General features: G+C 46.4%; 1 protein-coding gene across 2 annotated transcripts in view; it reads right to left on the minus strand.

Moving 5' to 3' along the window:
* Positions 1 to 4,581: 4,581 nt before the first annotated feature.
* The window catches only part of AAGAB (alpha and gamma adaptin binding protein), a 58,239-nt gene continuing 36,855 nt past the window's right edge, over positions 4,582 to 25,965 (minus strand). Inside the window, exons 6-10 of one of the 2 annotated variants that reach the window (XM_002718171.5) lie at positions 10,563 to 10,648; positions 9,313 to 9,406; positions 6,968 to 7,072; positions 6,468 to 6,517; positions 4,582 to 5,794 (exon numbers count right to left, since the gene is read on the minus strand). In XM_002718171.5, coding sequence (XP_002718217.2) covers positions 5,717 to 5,794; positions 6,468 to 6,517; positions 6,968 to 7,072; positions 9,313 to 9,406; positions 10,563 to 10,648 — 413 coding nt within the window. In that variant the 3' untranslated portion in view covers positions 4,582 to 5,716. Of the gene's footprint in view, positions 5,795 to 6,467; positions 6,518 to 6,967; positions 7,073 to 9,312; positions 9,410 to 10,562; positions 10,649 to 25,965 lie in introns of both variants that reach the window. The other variant, XM_008268855.4, reaches the window with a different exon arrangement.

The raw sequence follows: 25,965 nt of genomic DNA on the forward strand, positions 1-25,965 counted from the left end.
AATCCCTTTGATTTAATTGTAGAAACATCACCAAAAATAGTTACTTCTTACCACAGCTACTGCAAAATTCTAACTTGTCTTTTTCTACTCCAGGGACAGTATGTAATGGAAACATCACCATCATTTTTTATGAGGGGACTTTAGGAAGTTCATGGGAAATGGAATTAAAAGATAAGATTGGGGTAGATGTTTGGCCTAAGCCATTAAAGTGTCCATGTCCAATACTGGAGAACCTGGGTTCAAGTCCTGGCTCCAGTTCCCTATCCCAGCTGCCTGCTAATGCAGACCCTGGGAGGCAGTAGTGATGGCTCAAATGCCCGGGTCCCTTCTACCCATGTGGGACACCTGGATTGAGCTCCCAGTTTCTGGTTTTGGCCTGGCCCACCCAGGCCAGCCATTGAGGGCATTTGGGAGGTGGTATACCAGCAGATGGGACTGCATGGTCTGTCTCTGTGCCTCTCAAATAATAAAAATGTGTGCATATGAGGGGGTCTCCAAAAGCTTGTGGAAAATGCACATTATGAAAAAATAGCATAGATTTCAAAAAAATTTTGCTGACTTCATTTTCCTATGAAATGTGTAAGGTGCTCTCTCTCATATTCTCTATCCATGGACGAAACGAGTCACAACACTGGGCCCATGCCCAGCTTCAGAATCCTCAGTGCAGCGACGCTGCTACTGCTGCTGCCAGATTTTCCCGGGATAGAATCAGGTTAGACGCCTCTTCTACCCCGAAATCTCTGGCTCTGTCAGCAGAGCAGGTGGGAACTCAATACCAGGCAGCACTTCAAAGCTCTCCCCACCGTCACTCGGTGCTCACAGCACTTTGCATCGTTATGTACCTACCATTTCTGTAACTGGACTCCTTGGGATTTCCCAACGCATTCCCTTATTTCTTAACTTCCATAGCTTGTTCCTGCTGAATGTGTCTCAGTACCACAGTGGACCAGCTGAGGCAGGCTGACTACAGATACAAGGGCCTGGCGCTGGCCCTCAGCTCTGAGGGCCCTTGTGGCTGCTCAGGTCATAGCAGGAGCGTGTGGGGGCGGAAGAGGTCACATTTTAAACTAGGATTAAACTAGGAAGCCAGAGAGAGAAACAGGTCCACAACCCCTTCCAAGGGCATGCCCCCTTCTGACCTAAGGAACCCCTACTAGGCCCCACTTAGGGGTCCTCCCTCCCAACTGTGCCACACTGAAGACCAAGCTCTCTACACACAAACCTCTGCCTGGGAGGGGGGGGGCAAAGCACCCACACTTCCACCAAGGGTGCTGCTGCCTCCCCTCACCTGTCTGCCCAAACGCTTTCCCCTCAGTCAGCCTCAGTGCCCCGAGGTACCCCTGACCTACGGAAGCAGAAACAGTGGACCGCTCCTCCAGGTGGTTCTGCTGTGGGCTCCAGATTGAGAACCAGGGCTCTGGGGCGTGTTCTGTGCTCTCCCCTCCCCACAGAACTCGGGCTGCTCTCCGTCTGTGTGACCCTGTCTTGCTTGCTCCCCTAACCCCTACCTGAGTTGAACTCTGAGCTCCTGAGAAAAGAGAAATGACATCCACCACACTTCACTCAAGTCTGGCACCAACAAGGGGCACACGCAGTGTTGCCGGGCCCGGAGTCCTTGCTACAGCACCTGGCAGGGCGGAGGGAACAAGGTTAATGCTAACTTCACCCTCAAGGACTCTCGGGATTTCCTGAGGAGGCACGATTAGTGCAGACAGGCTCTTGGACTTGAGGTTAAAGAATCTCTATGTATCTCTGCTGCTGCTACTGTTTCCATAAAGCTTCTACCAAGAAGCAGGTTCATCTAGACATGAACTGCCTCACGGGGCCAGTTTCCGTTTCCTAGATTTGCAGTTGTGGGAGGGAACGTTTGATTCTATCAACAGATGCACACAAAAGGGTTTTAAAAGAAAAGTGTGTTTGTCTTTCTACCCGGCACCAGCCCCCCGGCAAGACTGTGCTCCAAATACGCAGTCATGACCATTAGGGCCAGGATTTGAACGAATACTCTTCCAAAAGCAAACACAGTAGGACTGTAAATCGCTAAGAGCTGGAATGGGGCTCAGCAGTGTTCCAGCTGAAGATCCCCAAGTGTCGCTGTGACAACTGAGAATCCATGCAGGGACTTGCAAACTAGAAGAACTTAACTCTCAGGAAAGATCCCTCCAGTAAGAGCAAGACCCGTGACGTTAATGTTAAGAGGCCCGGTGAATGCAGAAGAGGACACGCGAGAACGGCTAAGCCCCTTTCTGCAAGAACCCACGTGCAGGGTTACAGCTGCAGTGGAATCAGAGTCAAAGCCTGAACGTCGCCCTGCACGGTCAGCATTCTACTTTCATGAGACATACAAATTGCGGGAAAATTAACAGTTAGGGTGCTGTTTTCCAACTGACCTTGTACTAACGCAATTCTAGGTTTGGTGCACTTGACAGATTTTTTTTTTTAACATGTTCTCCACCCACATTCTGTTTAAACATTTGGTGTTGAATGACACAATGCTAGAGCTAAATTATTGATTGGAAAGATTTTGGAAGGTGAGGAGCAAATCCCACTCACTGGAACCTTCCCCAAAACTCTGCCGCCATCAATCAGAACATTCAATGAATCAGAAGCCCTGAGTACACTAGACACATGTTTGCTAAGTTTAGCTCTGCGTCAGCAGATACTCGGGCTCAGAATAGTTCACAGAGCTCTCATCTTACCCTTAGACAGTGATTCTTCTAAGATCGCTGTTTCATAGCAGGCCAAGAAGGGCAATGGGCTCTCCAAGGGTTCTCTTGATGGCCGTTGTTACGAGGTTGGTCCAAGGTGAAAGGAAGCTGACAAGCAGAGGCAAAAATGTTCCTCCCCACCTCTCCACAGTGGGAACGTGAAATCAGCCATATATCACATTTCACGAGTTGTAAGTAGTTCGCAGGAATGCCCTGACATGCTCTATGGTCCTTGAACAACATCCCAAATTACTCAGCCATCTAAGTCTAGCTTTGATGAATCTCTGGCTTCTCTGAATCAGATGTGGCCATGCTCTATAAATAGAGAGCAAACAAACTGGTTCTGTCAATCTCACACTATGGTAGGATAGCATATTTTAAAGTTATAAAAATATCTGTCTTCATCACTCTCAAATTATTACATAACACATGGTTCTCTTAGGGAAAAATGTTTATTCTTCTCTCCCTATCTTTCAGCATTCATGAATCTTTAAATTTTGTAACCACACTCACAAAACATAAACTATATTTTCCAACAAAATTAAGGGCCTGCTATGTGCCAAACACTGTGCTATGCCAATAGAGATATGTTTAAGAAAAACAAAAAGCCAGGGCCAGCGCTGTGGTATAGCAGGTAAAGCTGCCGCCTGTAGTGCCGGCATCTCACACGGGCATCGGTTCAAGTCCCAGCTGCTCCACTTCAGATCCAGCTCTCCACTATGGGCTGGGAAAGCGGTAGAGGATGGCCCAAGTCCTTGGGCCCCTGCACCCATGTGGGAGACCCGGAAGAAGCGCCTGGCTCCTGGCTTCAGATTGGTGCAGCTCCAGCCGTTGTGGTCAATTGAGGAGTGAACCAGCGGATGGAAGACACCTCTCTCTCTGCCTCTTCTTCCCTCTGACTTTCAAATAAATAAATTAAAAAAAAAAAAAGAAGACCAAAAACAAAAAGCCAAGTCTCTCATTTTAAATCTCAGCTGGACGGTCTGTGATACACATGCAGGTCACTTCTGATGAATCCCAAATCTCACTGCAGTCCCAGCTCAGTCACGTTCCTAACATGCTCTTTAGTAGATGCCGCTGATGCCTGTACCTCTTGGTCCCCACTATCCCCAAACAGCCAAGGACTTAGAAACATGAGCTGCAGTTATGTGTAAAGCACGGTGGATTCAAAAGCCAGCTTGACCAACTCTCAACTATTTAAGATGTACGTCTAATCCAGGGAAGGATGTGTGGCTTCCCGACCCCTACTGAAAAACAGTAAAACCCCAATGAGACACATTAGCTGGCTTCAGAAATAAGTCACATTTTAATCTCCTGGCTTTGTCTAATCCACAAAATCAAGTTCACAGCTTCTCCCAGTATTTTTTTTTTTTTAATTCCCTCTGCATAGCCTAAATATCTTCTAAAACTGTCCATTCTTGAAGAAAAACATGTTCTCTCTCATTTTGCAACCCCCGAGAGCCAACTTCCCTCACATAATCAACAGCTAATGCAGTCACCTGAAAGAAACACTGCTGGGATGAGGGGAACCAAATTCAGAGACCACCTCTCGCTGAGTGCTCTAAGTCTCTGAGATGTTTGCTTCCTACGGTGGTGTCAGGCAGACCCCTGGAATATTCCGTCCCTTCTGTCATGTTTCAATTCTACAGTGTTTGGAAGGTGGTGTGGGAAGGGGTGTGAAACTCGTCTGTGACTTCACCTGTGCTTCCTCCACACCCTGTGCGTGGGTTCATGTGGGTCTGAGGCTCACACTAGGCCGGAAACACTTCTCAGCCTGTGAGCCAGCACCATCCATCCACAGCGCTCTGTGGCAGTGCAGAGCCAGGCCGCGGCCAGCACAGGAACGATGAATGACAGGCGTTACACAAGTGTCTACGAAAACAGAAGTAAGGATTTTTATTTGCTACACACCCCCATCTCGTGACTAATTCCTCTGGGAATGACCTGCTCAGAAATGGCAGGGCAAAGAGTGAAGGGGTTCCCGCTGGGCCACAGCCCTGGGAGGGCACACAGGGGCTTCCAGCCTTGCGAGTGAAACAAGGTGCCCGGGAAATCACTGCCTCGCCCTTCAGAGCTGTACCCACACCCTAGCGTGGCCACCTTGGCAGTGATCTTCGTTTGGCTTTCAAAGAGAAAGAAGGGAACTTGCTTTGTTCTGCGGGTATGAAGTGTGACAGCACAGCTCTGGCATCTCCGGTAGCAGGGAGCACCCTAAGGCAAAAGACTTTCTTCGTGACAGTGTGAGAATGACATTTCAGCCTAGGATACGTTATCTCCATGGCCCGTACAGGAAGCCTTAGGGAGACCGGAGCTTCCTGCACACAGCCATACAACACCACAACTCCGTAGAGGGGTTTGTTTTATTCCCACCACAGTGGGAAACCTTGGCCTCATTCAATGTTATCAAAAAATTCACACTGGCTTTCCATTTTTTTCTTCCTAGTATGAACTCAGACACTATAGTTCAAAAGAAATGCCCAAGCAGCACTGTTGAATTCAGAGACTAACCTGTGGGCCACCGACTTTGCCCCCAGCCCTGATACTACGTAGCACACATCACATCTGCAGCTGCCGTCTTTCTTCCCCTTGAGAGCGTCATAGCTCAGAGCTGCAAGCTCCCGGAGTGGGGAAAATCCACAACAGGCAGGAGAGATGGCACACGGAGGGAACAGCACGTGAAAGGATGCCTAGGGAAGGCTTCGTGGTACTCTTTCTTCTCTTTTAACTTCGGTAAATCACACAGACCTGACAGACTCACTCTACCCCCGTTCCTAGAACAAAGAAGTATACCGGAGAAATCCTCTCTCAATACTGCCATCCAACTCTCCAGTCCCTCCCAATATACTGAGGAAGAAGACTTCTCCATCATCCCGTGCTAAGAACTAAAATTAAGGGGGCCATTGGTTAAATTAAGGGAGCCTGCCTACATGATGTTGGGAAACCCAGCAACAAAGAACATGGCTGAGTGGGACACCAGGTAGGGAGGGCTAGACCCTAGTGTGAGTGATTTAGTGTTCTTCATCAGACGAGAGGCCTTCAATTTCATCTCTGTCTCCCCCAATTGCCATCCAGAAAGCTTTGGCCACCTGTGGAATGAAAATGCAACAAATTTTAGGCAACAGCTAAATTTCACCTCATTTCATTTGTCACAACATACATCTGAACTGACTGAGAGACCTGAAATTCTACCATTTGTCCTCCAGCGCTCTGGCAATTTACATCAAAACCATTAAATACCCTCTGTCCCAAGACGTCCACATCTAGGAATTTATCTTAGGGATACAAGGAGCTGTATGCAAAGGTGATGTGTAAGGGGAGGCACAACTTCATTATTTATAGAAGCAAAAAAAAAAAAAAAAAAAAAGGACAAGGAATAACTGTCTAAAAGGGACCCAGATAAATAAATTATGACACATTCATATAATGGGATGCCATCAACCATAAACAAGTTCCTGCCAAGAACACGTGTTGCGATGGTAGTAACAAAACAAAACAACTTTAGAGTTTTCCAACCCAAAGTCAGGAAGGTAAGCATCCCAAGTTTCAATAAAGGTTCCGTGATATCCAATATACATCTGAAAAATACTGGTTTGCCTATAGTGAACCATGACTGCTGTATAAATACTGAATTGGTCACACGTTAACAGCCAACTGAAAGCGCACAGTAGGACTGTCCGAGGCACACAAGTATGATAAGTAATTTCAATGCACTGGGCCTTTGCTAGGCAGCTCGGTACATACCCGACTGGTTTGTCTCACCTTTTCTGCATGCAACTTTCTTTGCTCGTGAGGCAGTGTCGCAGCCTTGTCTAGGGGGAAAATATATCTTCAGAAATTTGTCTAACAGCACAGACGAATCTGGAGCGCACGGATGCTCTAATACGGAAGATGGGTGATGGGGCTCAAAGACATGTGTTTACAGAGCAGTTACTACAGCTATTAGGAAGTTGAAGTCTTCCAAATTTTTCAGAAAGGATGCTGGTGGGGATCCAGTCTTACAGATGCCATGTTAATGAGACACACAAAGAAACAGAAAAGAGGCCAGAGGAGGGAAAGCAGGAGGAAACAGAGAGAGGAGAACTTTTCTCCCGGGAATTTTTACAAAGAGAAGATGGTACACTCCCCAAGCAGGTATGTGTCTCAAGACAGCGGAGAACAGAGGTCAGAATCCAATCTAGTAGGTATAAAACAAAATCCCACTACATAACACAGATGGACATCCATATGGAAACATGTTAAGACACAATAGATCTGATTACCTTTCATTTCCTTTAACTTTGAAAACAGTCTTTCAAAATTGTCCAAATCTCCTCCTCCCGTAGTGAGACTGGCTAATTCTTGAATATCCAGATCTAACATGGGGTCTGAAACAAAGATTTTTCACATTACTTATTTCTGTGCTGGATACCAGACTCCTAAGGCAATCAACACTAGCTCTGACGAGAGCTGCCAATGACCAAACGCCCAATGTGACCCAGCTACACAGCCCGTGGTGTCTCACCTGCTTGATCCTTTGGGTGCTGAGATGCGTTAAGGAGTCTGTCTATGAATTATAACCCAGTACTGTACTAAATGTTATAAAAACTATGAGTGCAGGGGCCAGTGTAGTGGCGAAACAGGTTAACCTGCTGCCCGAGACAATAGCATCCCTGATGGGCACTGGTTTGAGTCTAGGCTGTTCTACTTCCAATCCAGCTCCCTGCTAATATATGTGGGAAAGCAGAGGAAGACGGTCCAAGTCTTTGGGCCCTTGCACTCACATGGGAGACCCAGATGAAGCTCCTGGCTCCTGGCTCTGGTCCAGCCCTGGCTGTTGACGGCCATTTGGGGAGTGAACCATCAGATCTCTTTATCTCTCCCTCTAACTTTGCCGTTCAAGTAAATAAAATAATCTTTAAAACAAAACAAAAAAGCCCATGAGTTCATACTGATGAACTAAAGAATTCACCCAGCTTTCCTCTTTTTTTTGGACAGGCAGAGTTAGACAGTGAAAGAGAGAGAGAGACAGAGAGAAAGGTCCTCCTTCCGTTGGCTCACCCCCCAAATGGCTGCTACAGCCGGCACTGTGCCGATCCGAAGCCAGGAGCCAGGTGCTTCTCCTGGTCTCCCATGCAGGTGCAGGGCCCAAGGACTTGGGCCATCCTCCACTGCCTTCCTGGGCCACAGCAGAGAGCTGGACTGGAAGAGGAGCAACCAGGACAGAATCCGGTGCCCCAGCTGGGACTAGAACCCGGGGTGCTGGCGCCACAGGCAGAGGATTAGCCTAGTGAGCCGCGGCGCTGGCCTCAGCCTTCCTCTTTCCTTATTTATAACTGCTTTCTTTGCCCTGGCTCCGCTATCTTGTTTTTTAATCTCTCTCTATATTTTTACATATAAACATAACTTCAGAATTGCTAGCCCATACTCCTGTGAGAAACAGTAAGTAGAGCTCAGTATTTGTGGTCAGATCTGTTTTAGTCTTATGGTATCCAGTCTGATTTCTGCTCCAAATTTACTTAGGGGAGCTCTTGTCTTCCCCACCCTTTCAGTGTGACTGATGGTTTGTTTTAATGGCAGAGACTTTAGCAGGTTTAAAAGCTAACAGGAGGGACCGGCACTGTGGCTCAGCGGGATAACACCCTGGCATCCCATATGGGTGCCGGTTTGAGACCCTGCTGCTCCACTTCCGATCCAGCTCTCTGCTGGGAAAGCAGTAGAAGGTGGCCCAAGTCCTTGGGTCCCTGCACCCACGTGGGAGACCTGGAGGAGGCTCCTGGCTCCTGGCTTCAGATCGGCACAGCTTCGGACATTGCGGCCAGTTGGGGAATGAATTGTCTGATGGAAGATCTCTCTCTCACTCTGCCGCTCCTCTCTCTGTGTAACTCTGACTTTCAAATAAATAATTAAATCTTTAAAAAAAAAGCTAATAGGAAGGATTCAATTGAAAGGAAAGGTTGCATAAACTGGAGAGCCAAAGAGTTTTCACATAATTAATCAGAAAAAATAGCCTACAAAGGTATCTGCTGGACACAGCCCTCTCTGGCAGAACGCAGGAATATCAGCAGGCAACAAAAGAGCATTTATAGTGACTGTCAGCTAAGCTCCTTGGCTTTCTGGTTTTGGGTAGCAGCGTGCATCCGGTTTTGGTTCCAGGTGCTAGATGTCGCTGGACAAGACACTAAACTTCTCTAGGCTTCAACTTCAACTCCCTTACATAAAGTCTCTGCCAAACCTCATTAACAAATGAGGAAAGTGGATGTAAAAGAACGTTTAAAAGGATGTGAAAGGGCAAGCATATGCAGTTGAACTGCTCATGTGCCATTCATTCTGACTTAGTGCTAAACACTGTGAAAAAAGTGCTGAGTGCATATCTACACGACTGTGTCGCGACCTGCTTCTCTCAGCTGGGTGCTCTGAATCGAGACCCTACGGACAGAAACGGTGCTGTGTGTTTGCTACGCACGCGTTCACCTCTTCATGCTGACAGCCGCCTGCGGGCTCATATTCATTTCGGGGCACACTATCCATTTTTTCCTTATCTGTGGTTAAGGTCAGCTTCCCCCTCAACGACTGCCGCCCAGACACTAACCCAAGTTGATCTTCTGGGAGCCCAAGAGGACCTTACCCACAGTGCTCTCAGCCGGGGCATCAGCAGCGCTTGAGGCCGCACCCCGATGCTCTGAGAGGGGTTCAGTCCTGTCTGCTGCTGGCAAACGGGGCTGCTGTGGAGAAAAGCACACATAAGCAACAAGCGCGTGACAGGCTTGTTCAGGCCTGAATCCAAAAAGGCTGGCACTGTCGACCCGTGGTTAGCTTCAGAGAAGCAATGACAGGAGCGGGAAGCAGGGAAGGAGAAGGGCGTGAGATCACGTAAAAGAAAAGGCTGAAAATTCACTAACCTGGGAGTCCTTCACCTCAAGGAAAAACTAGATAGAAAGGGCTATGATTTTGCTATGGAGTATTACAATTTTTTTGTTGTATTTAAGATCCATGCTACATTCAAATTGTGCAGGGGAAGGCATTGTGGCTCAGTGGGTTAAGCCACCTTGAGAAACCCACATCCTGTATCAGAGTGCCTGATGCATGGCTGGGCTGTTCCACTTCTGATCCAGCTCCCTGCGAACGCACCTGGGAAGGCAGCAGACAGTGGCTCAAGTACCTGGCTCCCTGCCAACTGTGTGGAAACTCCACATGGAATTCCAGGATCCTGCCTTTGGCCTGGCCCAGTCCCAACTGCTGCAGACATTTGGGGAGTGAATCAGAGAATGGAACACTGTCTTCCCTTCACGGTCCCCTTTCAAATAAAGAAATCTTTTTTAAAAAATATGAAAATGTATACAATCATTAACACAAACAGCTCAGAGCTGATAAGGAAATCCTTGGAAAGGCAGTAGAGTGCTGAAGAATTTGCTCTTGGTTCCAGCGTGTCAACCAAGTAGACCTGGACCAGTGTCCTTGAGCTAGAAGACTGAAATCGAACTGTAGGCTCATTCAGGGCAGGGACCTTGCCTCAGATTTCTACAGGACCTCGTACACAGGAAGCACTAAAAAGGAACCTTCAATTTTATTTTCTATTTAAAGATCTAGAGGCAAGTTTATGCCTTAAGGAATTCCTAGCATATTTTAAAAAGTGCTCTACCAAAAAAACATGAACCAGCCCAGACTGCAAACATCTTAAAAAGGGCTCACTGCTTACACAAGGACAAAACTAGCTTTCTCTCAACAGGTAGATGCATCATAGGGTTGTTTTAGATTTCCCTTTCATCTATTTTTAATATTCTCGGCCACCTCTTAAATGGAAAGGAAAAAATGATGCGTGTGTACAGAGTCATAATGATGAGACATTAAAGTGAAAGAAGGAAAAACAGTCCTTACCTCCTCGGAGTGACAGGTCTCCACGGACCCAATGCTGTGGCTTGTTCCTGCCAAGGAGTTGAGAAGATTAAAGCCATGGTTCCTATCTGGAGAGAAAAACACATCACTGACATTTTTTCATTTACACTGCAAATCATTAAAATAACTGATCAGGAAACAAAGGCTATTTCCTCATTATCCAAGTTCTATTAAAAGAAAAGTTATTGTCGATTACCATACACTCTCAATTCTGAATAAATTTTTTTTTTTTTTTTTTATCACAGAATACTCCTATGAGTCCAGGTCAAAAGTAATGGCAGGGCCATTACAACAAAACAGCGCCACTCAAGTTCTATTTGCAAAGATTCTTAACAGCAGTTACATTTTATGAATATGCCAGTGTTTTAAATAATCAAAAACATTTTAAAATCAATACCAAAGTATTAGCCTGGAAAGAGGAACAGGCACGCTTTTTTGAAATGAAGCTCTAACGCTGAGAGGTGAGAGCCGATTGTAGTGAAGCCCCCAGCACTTGTGATGTCTTTGTTTGCAACGGAGTATACATCTACAGCAGACTGCCTAGAACCCACGGCAGCATTCAGCACCAGTCCCCACTCGGTCCTGTTCCCCAGAATACCCTGGGGCACTGATGAGAACTCCCCCAGAACTCAAGGCCTCTACCGCAGCCTCACTGAGAACTGTCCTTAGGGCCGGGACCAAGGAATCTCAACTTCTAGCATGTACTGCAAGGGAGGCTGCAGGCCACGGAGTCTGAAAAGCAGTTCCTTAGAGTAAAACACGAAACCACAGCCCAACAGTCCACAGTCCAGCAGTCTATGAAGTTCTCCTGCTCAAAACAACAGAACTTGCTCCCACCTCGCCTTTCCCTATCCCTTCCCAACTCTTTCTCTCCCCCTCACATCTACAAACTCCCTACTCCATTCCCTGGACAGATGAAGCTCGTTGTCAGATACTTGGTCAGAGAAGAGAAACGTCTGCAGCTCCCTTCCCTCTTCCTTCGCTTGAGGAGATATCTTATGTAAACTGGCATGGAGCCCTAACTGGGGCCTGCCAGGCACAGCTGAGCTTTTCTGAGCCTGGCCTCTCACCCGAGGCAGTCCGTGCACCACACATCTCAGGCTACCCCAGGCTGGCAGCACGGAGGGGCGCTGCTGCCCCGCAGTGTTCCATGCTGCGCGACCAACAGCAGCAGGGCGGTCTGAGGCGCAAGAGTGTGCCGGAGCCCCCTTCACCTCCTCATCCAAAGTCTGGGCGTGCATTCAGGCTCCCTAGAGGATAGGTGTAGAGGCTCAGGGGCCTGAGAGAAGCAGACCCATGCTGTGTCCTGAGCGAGAGCTTCAGAGCTGGAGGATGTTTATTCAAACATCAGCAAGAGTTCTTTCTGTGGGCCAATGTGCTATTGATTTGAAAGCCGCTTTATGCGGTTATGCAATGCTCCCAGATTTCACCTGTCATGAGGATACACAAGAGCGCTTACACTTCCAGCCGTTGCAGAAAGGACAACAGCTGAGTAACAAGTAACTGCTGTGAAGACAGCCCTCACGTCTATTACTGGGAATAACTTGGTCTCCGGGTAATTTTCAACCCCAATTAATAAATCTAACCAGATTCCAATTCCATGGCTTACGCATTTCCTGGGTTGGGCAATTGCTACGCTAGGCAGGCCCAAATGCAACTGAGGAAGAATAATGCAGTACAAGGTATGATGCTTGTTATTAGACCAAACCCACCTATTTAAGATGCCTGATTCTTTTATTTATTTTGAAAGTCAGAGTTAGAGACAGAGATCTTCCATCTGTTGGTTCACTCCCCAGATGGCCACAGTGGCCAGCACCGGACTAGGCTGAAGCCAAGAGCCAGGAGCTTCCTCAGGGTCTCCCACATGGGTGTCAGGGGCTTAAACACTTGAACCATTTTCTGCTACTTTCCCAAGCCATTAGCAGGGAGCTGGGTGGCAGTGGAGCAGTGGGGACATGAACCGGCACTCACATGGGATGCCTGCATTGCAGACAGTGGCTTTACCAGCTACACCACAACACTGGCCCCCAAATGCCTAATTCTTTACAGTGGCCACCTGCACAGAAGAGAATTGGGATAGAGAGAGTTAGTAGTGGGAATGAGGGGCTCGCGCTGTGGCATAGCAGGTTAAGCTGCCAACTACAAAGCTGGTATCCCATATTGGTGCTGGTTCGAGTCCTAGCTGTTCCACTTCCAATCCAGCTCCCTGCTAACGCACCTCAGAAAGCAGTGGAAGACGGCCAAGTACTTGGGCCCCTGTACCCATGCAGGAGACCCAGATGAAGCTTCTGGCCACTGCGGCCATTTGGGGAGTGAACTAGCAGATGGAAGACTTCTCTCTGCCTCTCCTTCTCTGTAATCCTGCCTTTCAAATAAATACATTAAAAAAAAAAAAAAAAAAACCAGTGGGAATGATGTATACCATGTATACCATGATGTATTTTTTGATTTTTGTTCCAAGTTGATACCAACTCAGAGACTTTTAGAACGCTAACAGTCTTTTTTATTTTTTAAAAAACTTTTATTTAAAAACATAAATTTCAAAAGTACAACTTTTGGATTATAGCAGTTTTTCCCCCCATAACCACCCTCCTACCTGCAAACCATCCCATCTCCTACTCCCTCTCCCATCCCATTCTTCATTAAGATTCATTTTTAATTATCTTTATATACAGAAGATCAACTTAGCATATACTAAGCATATTCAAAATAAATAACAAAGAATCAGGCATCTTAAATAGATGGTTTTGGTCTAATGACAAACATCATACCTTGTACTGCATTATTCTTCCTCAGTTGCATTTGGGCCTGCCTAGTGTAGCAATTGCCCAACCCAGGAAATGCATAAGCCATGGAATTGGAATCTGGATAGATTTATTAATTGGGGTCTAACTACTGCTGTGTATCCTGAGAAAGCTAATAATCTTATGCTCTGTATAGTTTACGGTAAAAATCTTTACTAAGTAAAGATTTCAAGAGTTTGCACCCACACAGAACCACAAAGTATAAAGCACTGTTTGAATACTAGTTTTACTGTTAATTTGCATAGTGCAACACATTAAGGACAGAGATCCTACATGGGGAGTAAGTGCACAGTGACTCCCATTGTTGATTTAACAATTGACACTCTTATTTATGTCGTCAGTAATCACCCGAGGCTCTTGTCATGAGCTGCCAAGGCTATGGAAGCCTACTGAGTTCACAAACTCTGACCTTATTTAGACAAGGCCATAATCAAAGTGGAAGTTCTCTCCTCCTTTCAGAGAAAGGTACCTCCTTCTTTGATGGCCCATTCTTTCCACTGGGATCTCACTCACAGAGATCTTTCGTTTAGGTCATTTTTTGCCACAGCGTCTTGGCTTTCCATGCCTGAGAAACTCTCATGGGCTTTTTAGCCAGATCTGAATGCCTTAAGGGCTGATTTTGAGGCCAGAGTGCTGTTTAGGGTATCTGCCATTCTATGAGTCTGCTGTGTATCCCGAGAAAGCTAATAATCTTATGCTCTGTATAGTTTATGGTAAAAATAACTGAAAAATATTCACTGTCCCAATTTGGATGGATAAAATTACAAAAATTCAGAAGAGTGGGAAGAGAGAGAGGCTAGCAGCAGTCAGAAAACTTGGATTCCAGGCCTGCCTCTGTTCACATATATGATCCTAGACACATGCATTAGTCTCCTTATACCTCAGCCTTCTGATCTGTACAACAAGGGGGTTGTTACATATGGTCATGAAGAGCCCTGGAAGTCTGTGACTTTATGAAGTAAAAAAGCATTCTTTTGCCTCTCAATATTAACTTGGAATTAGCCAAACTTAAGTATTTTTTAAAACTACATAATAGCAAAATAAGAACTTTGAATTTCAGAACCTTTTAAGAGTCAGAAGGCTGTGAGTTTATGATTGAGTTTCGGGCTAATTACAGTAAGCTGGAAAGACTTTTTGTTCAGTATTTTCTTATGTACAATGGAGAATTTAGTCAACTAACAAAGCAGTTCGTGTATTCCACTGCTTACAGTTTTCAGAGAGTTAGAAACATTAATCTACACAATTAGAAAAATAATTCATTTGTGTTTGTTCAAAGCAGTCTGCACATTAACACTGCTCAAAAACTTGGATGATTTTTACATTGTGGCTTTAAAAAAACTCTCAAGTTTGGCCTAGTTTAATGCTTTATTAAAATGCTGCCCACACATACCCACTGTACAACTATTCTCAGAGAAAAGAATTATATAAATCTTTTCTTGTTTGCCAGGTTTCTGATCTCTGGGGTTCAGGACATGGAAGTGTCATCTCAATAAAGATTTATTTTTTTAGTAGGTGGTTGTTGAAGCTGGCTGTACCATCTATGGTTTTATTGATGCTGCAAAATACTGGACATGGAAGGAATAAATGAACTGACCTACAAGACTGATTTTTCCTGAACTTCAGGGATGCAGAAATTAGAAACATAAATTTACATGACATAAAGCAAACCATTCTTGGAGGCACAATAAGTATAGTTTCAATAGTCTAATAGGTTGGCAATTGTGGAATAATAGGTAAAACAGAAAAAAAAAAATCTCATGGCATTGGTCATTAGACTAGACTATTCCAGGAAGTTCCAGAAACAAAACTATAGCCTCAAGAACAAACATCAACAATGAGAAAGTCTTATGCCTTGGAGATGAGAATTTATTTTTTAATACACAACCAAGAAAACTTGAAATATGTGAAATTCTTTGGATATCTATTTATAAATCTCAAGGTACACTGGTATCATAGAAACACAAAATGAATTTCACAATAAACTTCTGACTTATATTACATGAGATATTTCTGGATTTAAAAATCTAGGTGGAAAGGGGAAAGCAGGGTTTTTGTTTTTCCATTTAATTTTTCGGCTCTTCTTTCACTTCTCCATTATTCACCAAGGCAATATGCTAAGCACATGAATTTGGAGGTAGATGAAGGCATGCATTTAAACCCTAGTTCTGCCACTTACTGTGTTATGCTTTCTCTGTACCTCAGTTTCTACATTCGTGCAGTGGGTATAATAATACTTAGCTTACAGAATAGTGAATGGGTGCTTAATATGTGCAAGGTAATATTTTAAAAAGTACTGAAGGGGATGGTGTTGTGGTGTTAGCGGGTTAAGCCGCCACCTTCAATACCAGCATCCCATATGGGCACCACTTCAAGTCCCAGCTCCTCCACTTCCAACAGCTCCCTGCTAATAGGCCTGGGAAAGCAGTATAAAATGGCCCAAGTCCTTAGGCCCCTGCAGCTGCGTGGGAGACCCAGAAGAAATTCCTGGCTCCTGGCTTTGGATCAGCACAGCTCTGGCTGCTGCAGCCAACTGGGGAGTGAACCAGTGGATGGAAGACCTCTTTCTCTCTCTCTCTCTCTCTCTCTCTCTGCCTCTCCTTTTCTGTGTAACTCTGACTTTCAAATAAATAAATAAATCTTTAAAACAAACAAATAAAAAAAGAATAAACTATAACTCAGAGATTAAGTGACTAGTCCAAAGTCATAGAACCGGAACCAGAACTGGAAATCTAGGGTCCTCTAAATTCCATAGTCTTCCCATTAAGCCCAGAGGTCCTGTACCATGTAAGGGTAAGACAGGCACAGTGTCTTAGACAATGTCTTGAGGTGCAAATACTGAATATGACAACAAATTTGGTTCAAATGCAAAGAGACGTTTTTTAGTGATATATACTTCTCTTTTGTTAGTAATCCTTCATTACAGATCTGGTTCAGATTGTGATTTTCATTGAACTAAGGTGAAGAACTCAGGACTAAATAACCAATAATACTCCACTTCATGCCACTCATTAACCGATCCCAGCCCACCAGCCCTGTAAGGCCTGGAAGTGCTGATCACATAAAACTCACGGCAGGGGGCAAGCGGTTAGCCCAGCAATTAAGACACCAGAGCCCCACATCAGAGCAGGTTCAATAGCTGGCTCTGGCTCCTGACTCCAGCTTCCTATGGAAACAGACTCAGCGAAGGCGCAAGTGAATGGGTCTCTACCACCCACCTGTCAGATCTGGAGTGAGCCCCAGGTCCCAGCTCCAGGTGGGCCCAGCCCTGGCAGTACAGACATCTGGGGACTTCCAGGACGACTAATTTGAGCAACTTCCCTTCATTCACTTGTTTCTGGACAACTTGGAGGGGACATTTTCAACAATGTCTCATCATTTTACTCACATATTATTCCTTCCTATCTTCAATTTTTCACAGTTCTCTCTTCCTCTTTTCTCCTCTCTCTGTCTCTCTCCCTCTCTCTTAAATAACTAACTCATGGCAGACAGGTGATTAGGCCCCACTGCTCCTCAGGTACATGTACAGCAGAGTTCCCCAGTCACTGAGCTATTGATGTTGGAGGCTGCAGAGTTCTGTAGGGTGAATGTGTGTGCAGGGTGCATCTTACACATTTATGCCTGGCTTCACCCCACAAGATGCCTACAGCACTGCCAGATGGCCCTAGTCAAGAACTACTAATATGGATCATACCATACTGTGTGGGTAAAAAATTCTTTTAAATAGTCCATCAGAGGGGCCAGCGTTGTAGCACAGCAGGTTCAGCTGCTGCCCATGAAGCTGGCATCTCATATGGGTGCCGGTTCAAGTCCCAGCTGCTCCACTTCCGATCCAGTTCTCTGCTAATGCACCTGGGAAAGCAACAGAGGGTGGCCCAAGTATGTGGGCCCCTGCCACCTATGTGAGAGAGCCTGATGGAGTTCTAGGCTCCCAGCTTCAGCCTGGCCAAGCCAAGGGCATTCTGGCCATTTGGGGAGTGAACCAGCAGACGGAAGATCTCTCTAACTCTCTGTCACCAGCAACTAAATAAATGTTCAAAAAAAAAAAAAAATCCATCAGAAATGATTTTCCTAGAATCAGGGAAATAAACCTACACTATTACATTCCACTTTTATTTGGTAAACTGAAATGTTTTTTTGAAATCACAAAATGCTGGCACCGTGGCTCACTAGGCTAACCCTCCGCCTGCGGCGCTGGTACCCCGGGTTCTAGTCCCGGTTGGGGCGCCGGATTCTGTCCTGGTTGCTCTTCTTCCAGGCCAGCTTTCTGCTGTGCCCCAGGAAGGCATTGGAGGATGGCCCAAGTGCTTGGGCCCCTGCACCCCATGGGAGACCAGGAGAAGCACCTGGCTCCTGACTTCAGGCCAGCGCACTGTGGCCATTTTGGGGGTGAACCAACGGAAGGAAGACCTTTCTCTCTCTCTCTCACTGTCTAACTCTGCCTGTCCAAAAAAAAAAAAAAAAAAAAAAAAAAAAAAAGAAAGAAAAAAGAAATCACAAAACAATCAGAAGAACCAATATATTTTCTTTCACTAAAGCAACTGCTGGAAAAGGGCAGAACTTCTAAGTTTGTTATAAAGCAGCTTCTCCAGGGCCGGCACTGAGGCACAGCAGGTAGAGCCACCGCCTGCAGTGCAGCGTCCCATCAGGCTGCCTCACTTCCGATCTAGCTCTCTGCTGTGGCCTGGGAAAGCAGTGGGAGACGGCCCAAGTCCTTGGGCCCCTGTGCCCACGTGGGAGATCTGGAAGAAGCTCCTGGCTCCTGACTTCTGACTGACCCTGCTCCGGCCATTGCGGCCATTTGGGGAGTGACCCAGCAGATGGAAGACCTGCCTCTCTCTTTCTCTCTGCCTCTCTGTAACTCTGCCTTTCAAATAAATAAATCTTTAATAATAATTAAAAAAAAGCTCTTCCTCAAGGACACAGGCCTAAGGACTGTTCCTGGTTCCACATTGGTGTTCAGATACAGAAAGGGAGTCTCTGCTCTCCCTCTGACACCTGGGGTACCTGCTGATAAGGCAAGAACTATTTCTGCTAATCCTTGAACAGGTACGGAACACGACCAGGAAGTAACAGACTGTTCATCTTCTCCTGATTACAAATATGTTCACTGTAGAGAACGTGGTAAACAGAGAAAAGAACAAAGAAGAACATTAAATTGCCTGATAAAGAAACCAGTTAGTAGTTTGGTAAATGTCTCCCTGAGATTTTCTACTGTGAACACACACACACACACACACTTTCTCTCTCCTTCTCTCCCTCCCTCCGTTCATAAACTGAACCAAACATCAGAATAGAACCCAAAATCGTAAAGGAAAGTTTTACACTGACTCTGGTAAGGGTCCATTGTAAGGTCATTCCTATCTCCAGAGCCCAAGGCACGCTCTTGACAATTCCAAAAGAATGCTTAGAATTAAAAGAAAAATCATTCAGAAACAGGCATAGGAAACAGAGAGAGCAACAAAACACGACTTGATCATGAATAAGAAGGTGCCTTCTCTCCTGTGGCTCATAACTGACTCTAGGAAGAACTAGAAAAAAGGAACAGCCCCAAAACGTTGTGGCAAGGTGGCAGCAGGGGGAGCCTGGGGGTGTGCCTCGGGGGTGACTAATGGGAGAAGACTTCCCATGCTCACTTGCTTACAGATAACTTGGAGGGTGACATTTTCAACAGTCTCATCACTGTTCAGCCACTATTCCTTCCTACCTTTAAAGTTTCATGGTCCTCTCTTCCCCTCTTTAACAACGTGATCTTGTGTACCAGCATATACCATGCTCACACATGCCAACAGAAGTCAGCACATATCCTGTTGATTTTACTAGGAACCACAATATTCACAGACAATTGCCAGTGCTCCAGTTTTGTTTTTTGTTTTTGTTTTGGTTCCACTGTATTGGGCACTGGGTTAAAAAGATGAGCAGTTCATTCTGATTCAAAGAACTCAGTGTCGTGGAATACAAGGCTGGTATAACTACATGGTCCTGGAGTTCTATACATCCTGGAGACCAGAACAAGAGCTGCAGTGCAGAGCCATGTTCCCAAGCCCTCTTCGCTAGCCATTCTTCCTCTCATTAGTCTGAAGTTCTTTTCTATTAACACAAGATTCAATATTTTACTCAATCATCCTTTTCATTCCTTAGAAAAGTTTTATATTAAGGGCATCTGTCTGCCATGTTCTCAGGCAAGTAACCCAGGCATCACAGACAGACCTGTGTGTTTGGTGCTAGTTCCTTATCACTGCTCTGTACACCAACTGCAAATGGTTCCTCTAGCTGGAATCTGGGACTCCTGCCATGGAAGTTTATTACCAAGTGACATTAACAGATGATCAATTCTTTATATTTGTAATGGAAAAGACAAAACCTCTCTATGAAAGAATTGTTTTGACTACTAAAATTCTACCTAATCCTTACCTGCTTTATTGGGGATAAAGCTGTAGTAGATAAACTGAAAGCAAGCCCTGAGGGCTTTTGAAATCCAGTCTCTGCAATTACTGCTTATCTCTGGGGGGAACAGAGCCACAACTTGGTAACATTTGTTTAGTCTAATCCTGCCTCCACTGATTGGGAACAGCGGGAGGTCACAGGATTTCCCTTCCTTGCCCTGTACTCTGTGGCCTTCGTTCAAAGACCCACTAACCACCCCAGCGCCACCTGTGCATTCTAAACTCCCACTGAACTCACAGTGCTCAACTGACAAAGCTGGGCAAGCAAGGGAGCCTTGGGCTAAGATGGGAAGGGCACTGTAAACAAGGACACTGTGCGTGTTACCTTCTTATGCGAAACCACAACTTCGACTGAAAAAACAGAAGGCAAAGGACAAAAACTCATCAAGCTTCTACTAACCATCTTCTTTTCCTTGTTCCTAACACCAACTCTTATCACAGGCACTGTGAAGTTCAAGGTACTGTCCTGAGCACGGCTGGATCACGCAATGTTAACAAAGCACCTTGCACCTAGGCTTTCTGATGCTCTGGACAACTGAAGAGAAGATAACCTCACTGGAGACACACAGGGGAGCCAGCGAGGAATCAACTTTCAAAACCTTATCACACCTGGCACTTACCCCAGGGTTTTTCCCTGCATGATGATGACAGTAAAGGGACATTACCAGCTTATACATGACAGACCCAGTGGTTGGTTTCCACGGTCACAAGCGAGGCTCTGGTGGGCTGTGGGTAACTCAGCTAGGCTGCCAGATTTTACCCACATTCCTTTCCTGAAACTACAACCAGATTTCCAGGTAGGGAAATGGAAGAAGGCAAGAGTGCCGGGGATGTGCTGCACAGCAGGCATGCTGGGGCTGGAGACGGCAGGAAGTGCACCAACTGCAAAGGCAGGCCTAACCGCTTCATTTCCTGGCCCAGTTGAGGTCAGGCCTTTAAAGCACAGTGGAAACTCTGACTTCCCTAGAGGTCTGACCTTCACAGTGAACACAGTGGCATCTGGGGATTTCCTCTGGGGTACAGCTCAACAATTCTTCAGCTCCGCATTTCTCAACCACTTCATTACGCCCTAACCCCACTCCCAGAAGCCTTTAAAGACTTTTTTTTTTGCCTCTAATCATGCCACACCCTCCCCCATTTAAATAGTAATACCACATATATACTGCTACCCTTATGTACTGTGCACGTGTCTGTGCTTTTTACTTAAAAAGAGCAGGATTTTCTGGCCTCCAGGATTCAGTTAGGATTGCCCACGGGGGCGACACTGCCTCTGAGAGAGCATGCTTCAGCTCAGGAAACAAGACACCAGTGCCAAGGAAATACAACTGCATCATCAGTTAACTGGGAAGTTAACACTTATCTCTTTCCAGTATTATCATCTGCCTAAAAGTGTAGTACTATAAATTAACCTGTCTGCTCTAAAAGCTGATATTAAATAACATGAAGGTGCTAACTACACACTATGTACAAATAAGTCATAACTCAAACTGAAGAGCATGATCTCTTATGATCCCAAGTAGATCAATAAAAATTAATATAAGCAGCCGGCGCCGCGGCTCACTAGGCTAATCTTCCACCTTGTGGCGCCGGCACACCGGGTTCTAGTCCCGGTTGGGGCGCCGGATTCTGTCCCAGTTGCCCCTCTTCCAGGCCAGCTCTCTGCTGTGGCCCAGGAGTGCAGTGGAGGATGGCCCAAGTGCTTGGGCCCTGCACCCCATGGGAGACCAGGAGAAGCACCTGGCTCCTGCCATTGGATCAGCACGGTGCGCCGGCTGCAGCACGCCGGCCGCGGTGGCCATTGGAGGGTGAACCAACGGCAAAGGAAGGCCTTTCTCTCTGTCTCTCTCTCTCACTGTCCACTCTGCCTGTCAAAAAAAAATTAATATAAGCTATAGATCACTAAAAAGTAATACATAAGTATTTATCACTAACTATCAGGGGCCTTATCTGCACTTTGGATTAAGTACAAAAGCAATGCGATAAAGATAGTAACAACATCTTGCAGATACCCTTCTCAAAAGGATTTATTTAGCGCCCAGCACTGTGGAATAAAGCCATCTGCAGTGCCAGCATCCCATATGGGTGCCAGTTCGAATCACAACTGCTCCACTTCTGATCCAGCTCCCTGCTATGGCTTGGAAAAGCAGTAGAGGATGGTCCAAGTCACTGCACCTGTGTGAGAGACCCAGAAGAAGCTCCTGGCTTCAGATTGGCCCAGCTCCAGCCATTGCAGCCATTTGGGGAGTAAACCAGCTGATGGAAGACCTCTCTCTCTCTCTGCCTCTGTATAACTCTGCCTTTCAAATAAATAAATAAATCTCTTAAAAATAAAATAAAATAAAATAAAATAAAATAAAATAAAAGGATTCATTTAAGGGCAGGCAGTAAGCCCTAATTCTCAAACATAATACTTGGAGTCGGTCTCATTAAAATCTTACTCATATCAGAGCCTCTTGACTAAAGGGGTTCTATAGCCAACCAACTCATCTGGCTCTGCCGATGGCCTACCATGCAACCTGTGTAAATTACTTAACCGCCATGTGACCATTTCTATAACTGGGCCATAATGTAAACCAACACGCTGTAATGGAAAAAGACACAACACTCTAAGTTAGGAGACCTGCCCTCTGGTCCCACCCTAGCTACTGACTCCCTGTGAGAACATGGGCATGTCACCTCTCCCTGGGCCTCTAGTCACCTATTCATAAAAGGAGAAAGCTGAAGCAGATGCAAGCATGAAAGTTCTGTGTCCTGAGTGCTTTCACCTTGCTAATGCACATACACTGTCATGGCAAACTAAATAACATCCTTTATTAAGTTCTCCAGAACACAAGCACAGGGAATCTGAGTTCATCTAAACCAATAGAAAGCCTGGTAGAAAAAAAATATTGTGTAGAAAAATATGGGGACAAAAATTATGACTGTTCTCCAAAATAACAGCCTCAAAAGTTTAGGTCAAGAACTTTGCCAACTTGAATTACACACAACTGTTATCCATGAGAATTCACTGTGGCCCCTTTTTTAATCATAACTGCTTTATGCCTCAATCATCTCTGAAGGGAAGGTACTGCATAAATTACCGCTTGCTATGCTCAGTGAGGCCTTTGTTTTATGCAAAACCGGCAAACAATGTTAGCCTTAGGGAACACCCCTGAGTTACAGCAATCTGAGATTTGAGAAACCAAGTCCTTTCTTCTTATTTTTTTATTTTTATTTATTTTGACAGGCAGAGTGGACAGTGAGAGAGAGAGACAGAGAGAAAGGTCTTCCTTTTTGCCGTTGGTTCACCCTGCAATGGCCGCTGCGGCCGGCGCATTGCGTTGATCCGAAGCCAGGAGCCAGGTGCTTCTCCTGGTCTCCCATGCGGGTGCAGGGCCCAAGGACTTGGGCCATCCTCCACTGCACTCCCGGGCCACAGCAGAGAGCTGGCCTGGAAGAGGGGCAACTGGGACAGAATCCAGCGCCCCGACCAGGACTAGAACCCGGGGTGCCAGCACCGCAGGCAGAGGATTAGCCTAGTGAGCCGCGGCGCCGGCCTCTTCTTTTTTTAAAGATTTATTTATTTATTTGAAAGTCAGAGTTACACACAGAGAGAAGGAGAGGCAGAGAGAGAGAGAGAGAAGAGAGACAAAGAGAGAGAGAACCATCTGCTGGTTCACTCCCCAATTGGCCACAATGACTGGAACTACGCTGATCCGAAGCCAGGAGCCAGGAGCTTCTTCCAGGTCTCCCATGTGGGTGCAGGGGCCCAAGGACTTGGGCCATCCTCCACTGCTTTCCCAGGCCATAGCAGAGAGCTGGATTGGAAGTGCAGCAGCCAGGACACAAACCGGCACCCATATGGGATGCTGCCACTGCAGGATTAACCTGCTATGCCACAGCGCTGGCCCCAACCAAGTCCTTATTTGCCTTACGCATGCCCTATATTACGCAGTGCAATTAAGTCTCTTCTCAGATTTGGTCTTTCACACTTGCTGCATCAGACGTCCCCCCTTCTTCCCATTCTCTTGACCACCGTCATTAAGTCATTTCCAGTTCCCTTGGAACTTCCTTAGGAAGAAAAGTGACCAGAGCAAAAGCTAGTCTCAGGGAGAAGACTCCACTGACAGACATTATGACACAAAGTAAAACAAACACTCTTTCTCCAAATACCAGCATAAAAAAGCCATCCTCTCTCCCTAGACTGACAGAATTCCTTGATTTCTCTGTGCAGTTAACTACTGCTAGGACTGCTGCACAAAGTACTGTGCTGTGGGGTATTAAAGACACTCAGCCAAAAAGGGTGGATGACCATCCAACAATGAATGCTTACGGGTGAAACAGACTCGCTCAAAGGTTCCTAAGTTTCTCCACAATAGAGCTGAGACTCTCATTGTGAAAATAAATAAAGCTTCCTGCCCACACTTTTCTCACCAGACCACCTATTTCTTTCCTGCAAAAACTTTCAAGAGTGCTTTATTGTTGCTGTCTCCAATTGCTGTCCTATGGATCTCCCTTAAACGTACTCTGCTGAGTCTGCTCTTCAAGGTCACTGGTGACCTCCACATGGCGAAAACCAATGGCCCCCTTCTTCTTACTTGACCTACCAGCAGCCTTTGGCATAGCTAAACCACCCCTTCCACCTTGAAACACTCTTCACTTTGGCCTCTAGGACCCAACACCTCTGTGCGCAATCGTTCTCTGTCTCCTTGGCAGATCTCTTCTCCCTAACGTCTTGATGTCGGAACACCCTTGGGCTGAATCCTTGGCCCTTGTGGTCTATTAGACTTACTCCACTGGTGATCTCAGCCAGCTCAAGGTTTTTAAAGCCATGTATATACCTCTCTTCCCCAAACTCCACACACCTCTATAACCAGCTACTTGAAGTGTCTAGGAGCCATCTGAAGTGTATGTCCAGGACTGAATGATTGGGGGCAGCACTGTGGTATAGTGGGTAAAGCCTTTACCTCCAGTGCCAGCATCCCATGAGGACACCAGTTCGAGTCTCGGCTGCTCCACTTCCCATCCAGCTCTTGGCTATGGCCGGCAATGCAGTGAAAGGTGCCCAAGTCACTGAGCCCCTCACTCACATGGAGGACCTGGAGAAGGTTCCAGATCAGCCTAGCTCCGGCCGTGGTAGCCATTTGGGGAGTGAACCAGCATATGGAAAACCTCTCTCTTTCTGTCTCTGCCTCTGTCTCTCCTGTAACTCTTTCAAATAAATAAATCTTTAAAAAAAAAAAAAGGGGGGGGGGGGACCGGTGCTGAGGCATAGCAGGTAAAGCTGCCGCCTACAGTGCCAGCATCCCATGTGGGCGCCGGTTCAAGACGCAGCTGCTCCACTTCTGATCCAGCTCTCTGCTCTGGCCTGGGAAAGAAGCAGAAGATGGCCCAAGTCCTTGAGCTCCTGCACCCACGTGGGAGACCCAGAAGAAGCTTCTGGCTCCTGGCTTCAGATTGGCACAGCTCCAGCTGTTGTGGCCATCTGGGGAGAGAACCAGCAGATGGAAGACCTCTCTCTCTGTCTCTCTGCCTCCGCTTCTCTGTAATTCTGCCTTTCAAATAAAATAAAATATTTTAAAAAAATTGAATGATTGATATGTGACCCTGCCTCTCTCAAAGTCTCCTTCATCTGCAGCTTCCTCGTTTCAGTTGATGGCTACCGATCCTTCAGACTGCTCAGGCCCATATCTGGAGTCTGCATCTTCCAGACCTGACATCAGGTCATATCATTCTTCTGCTTAACACCCTGCGATAGCCCCCCTTCAGTGTGACAGACTACAAAGCCCTCAATCATCCGGGCTTCCACCAGTGAGTGACCTGTGCTCTGCAGCCACAGTGAGCTCCCTGACAGTCTTCCCACACAGCAGGCACACTCTCACCCGGGGCCTGTGCGGTAGCTTTTCCCACGCCAGGTGTGTTCTTCGTAGCTCAACTGTACAGCTGTCAAGAAGGCCTGCCCTGACCACCGCACACCGCAGCCTGCCCTGACCACCGCACACCGCAGCCTGCCCCGACCACCGCACACCGCAGCCTGCCCCGACCAGCCCACACCACAGCCTGCCCCGACCACTGTACACCACAGCCTGCTCCGACCACCGCACACTGCAGCCTGTCCCGACCAGCCCACACTGCAGCCTGCCCCGACCACTGCACACC

Source organism: Oryctolagus cuniculus, chromosome 12, assembly GCF_964237555.1.
Source record: "Oryctolagus cuniculus chromosome 12, mOryCun1.1, whole genome shotgun sequence".
In the NCBI taxonomy this organism is placed as follows: domain Eukaryota; kingdom Metazoa; phylum Chordata; class Mammalia; order Lagomorpha; family Leporidae; genus Oryctolagus; species Oryctolagus cuniculus.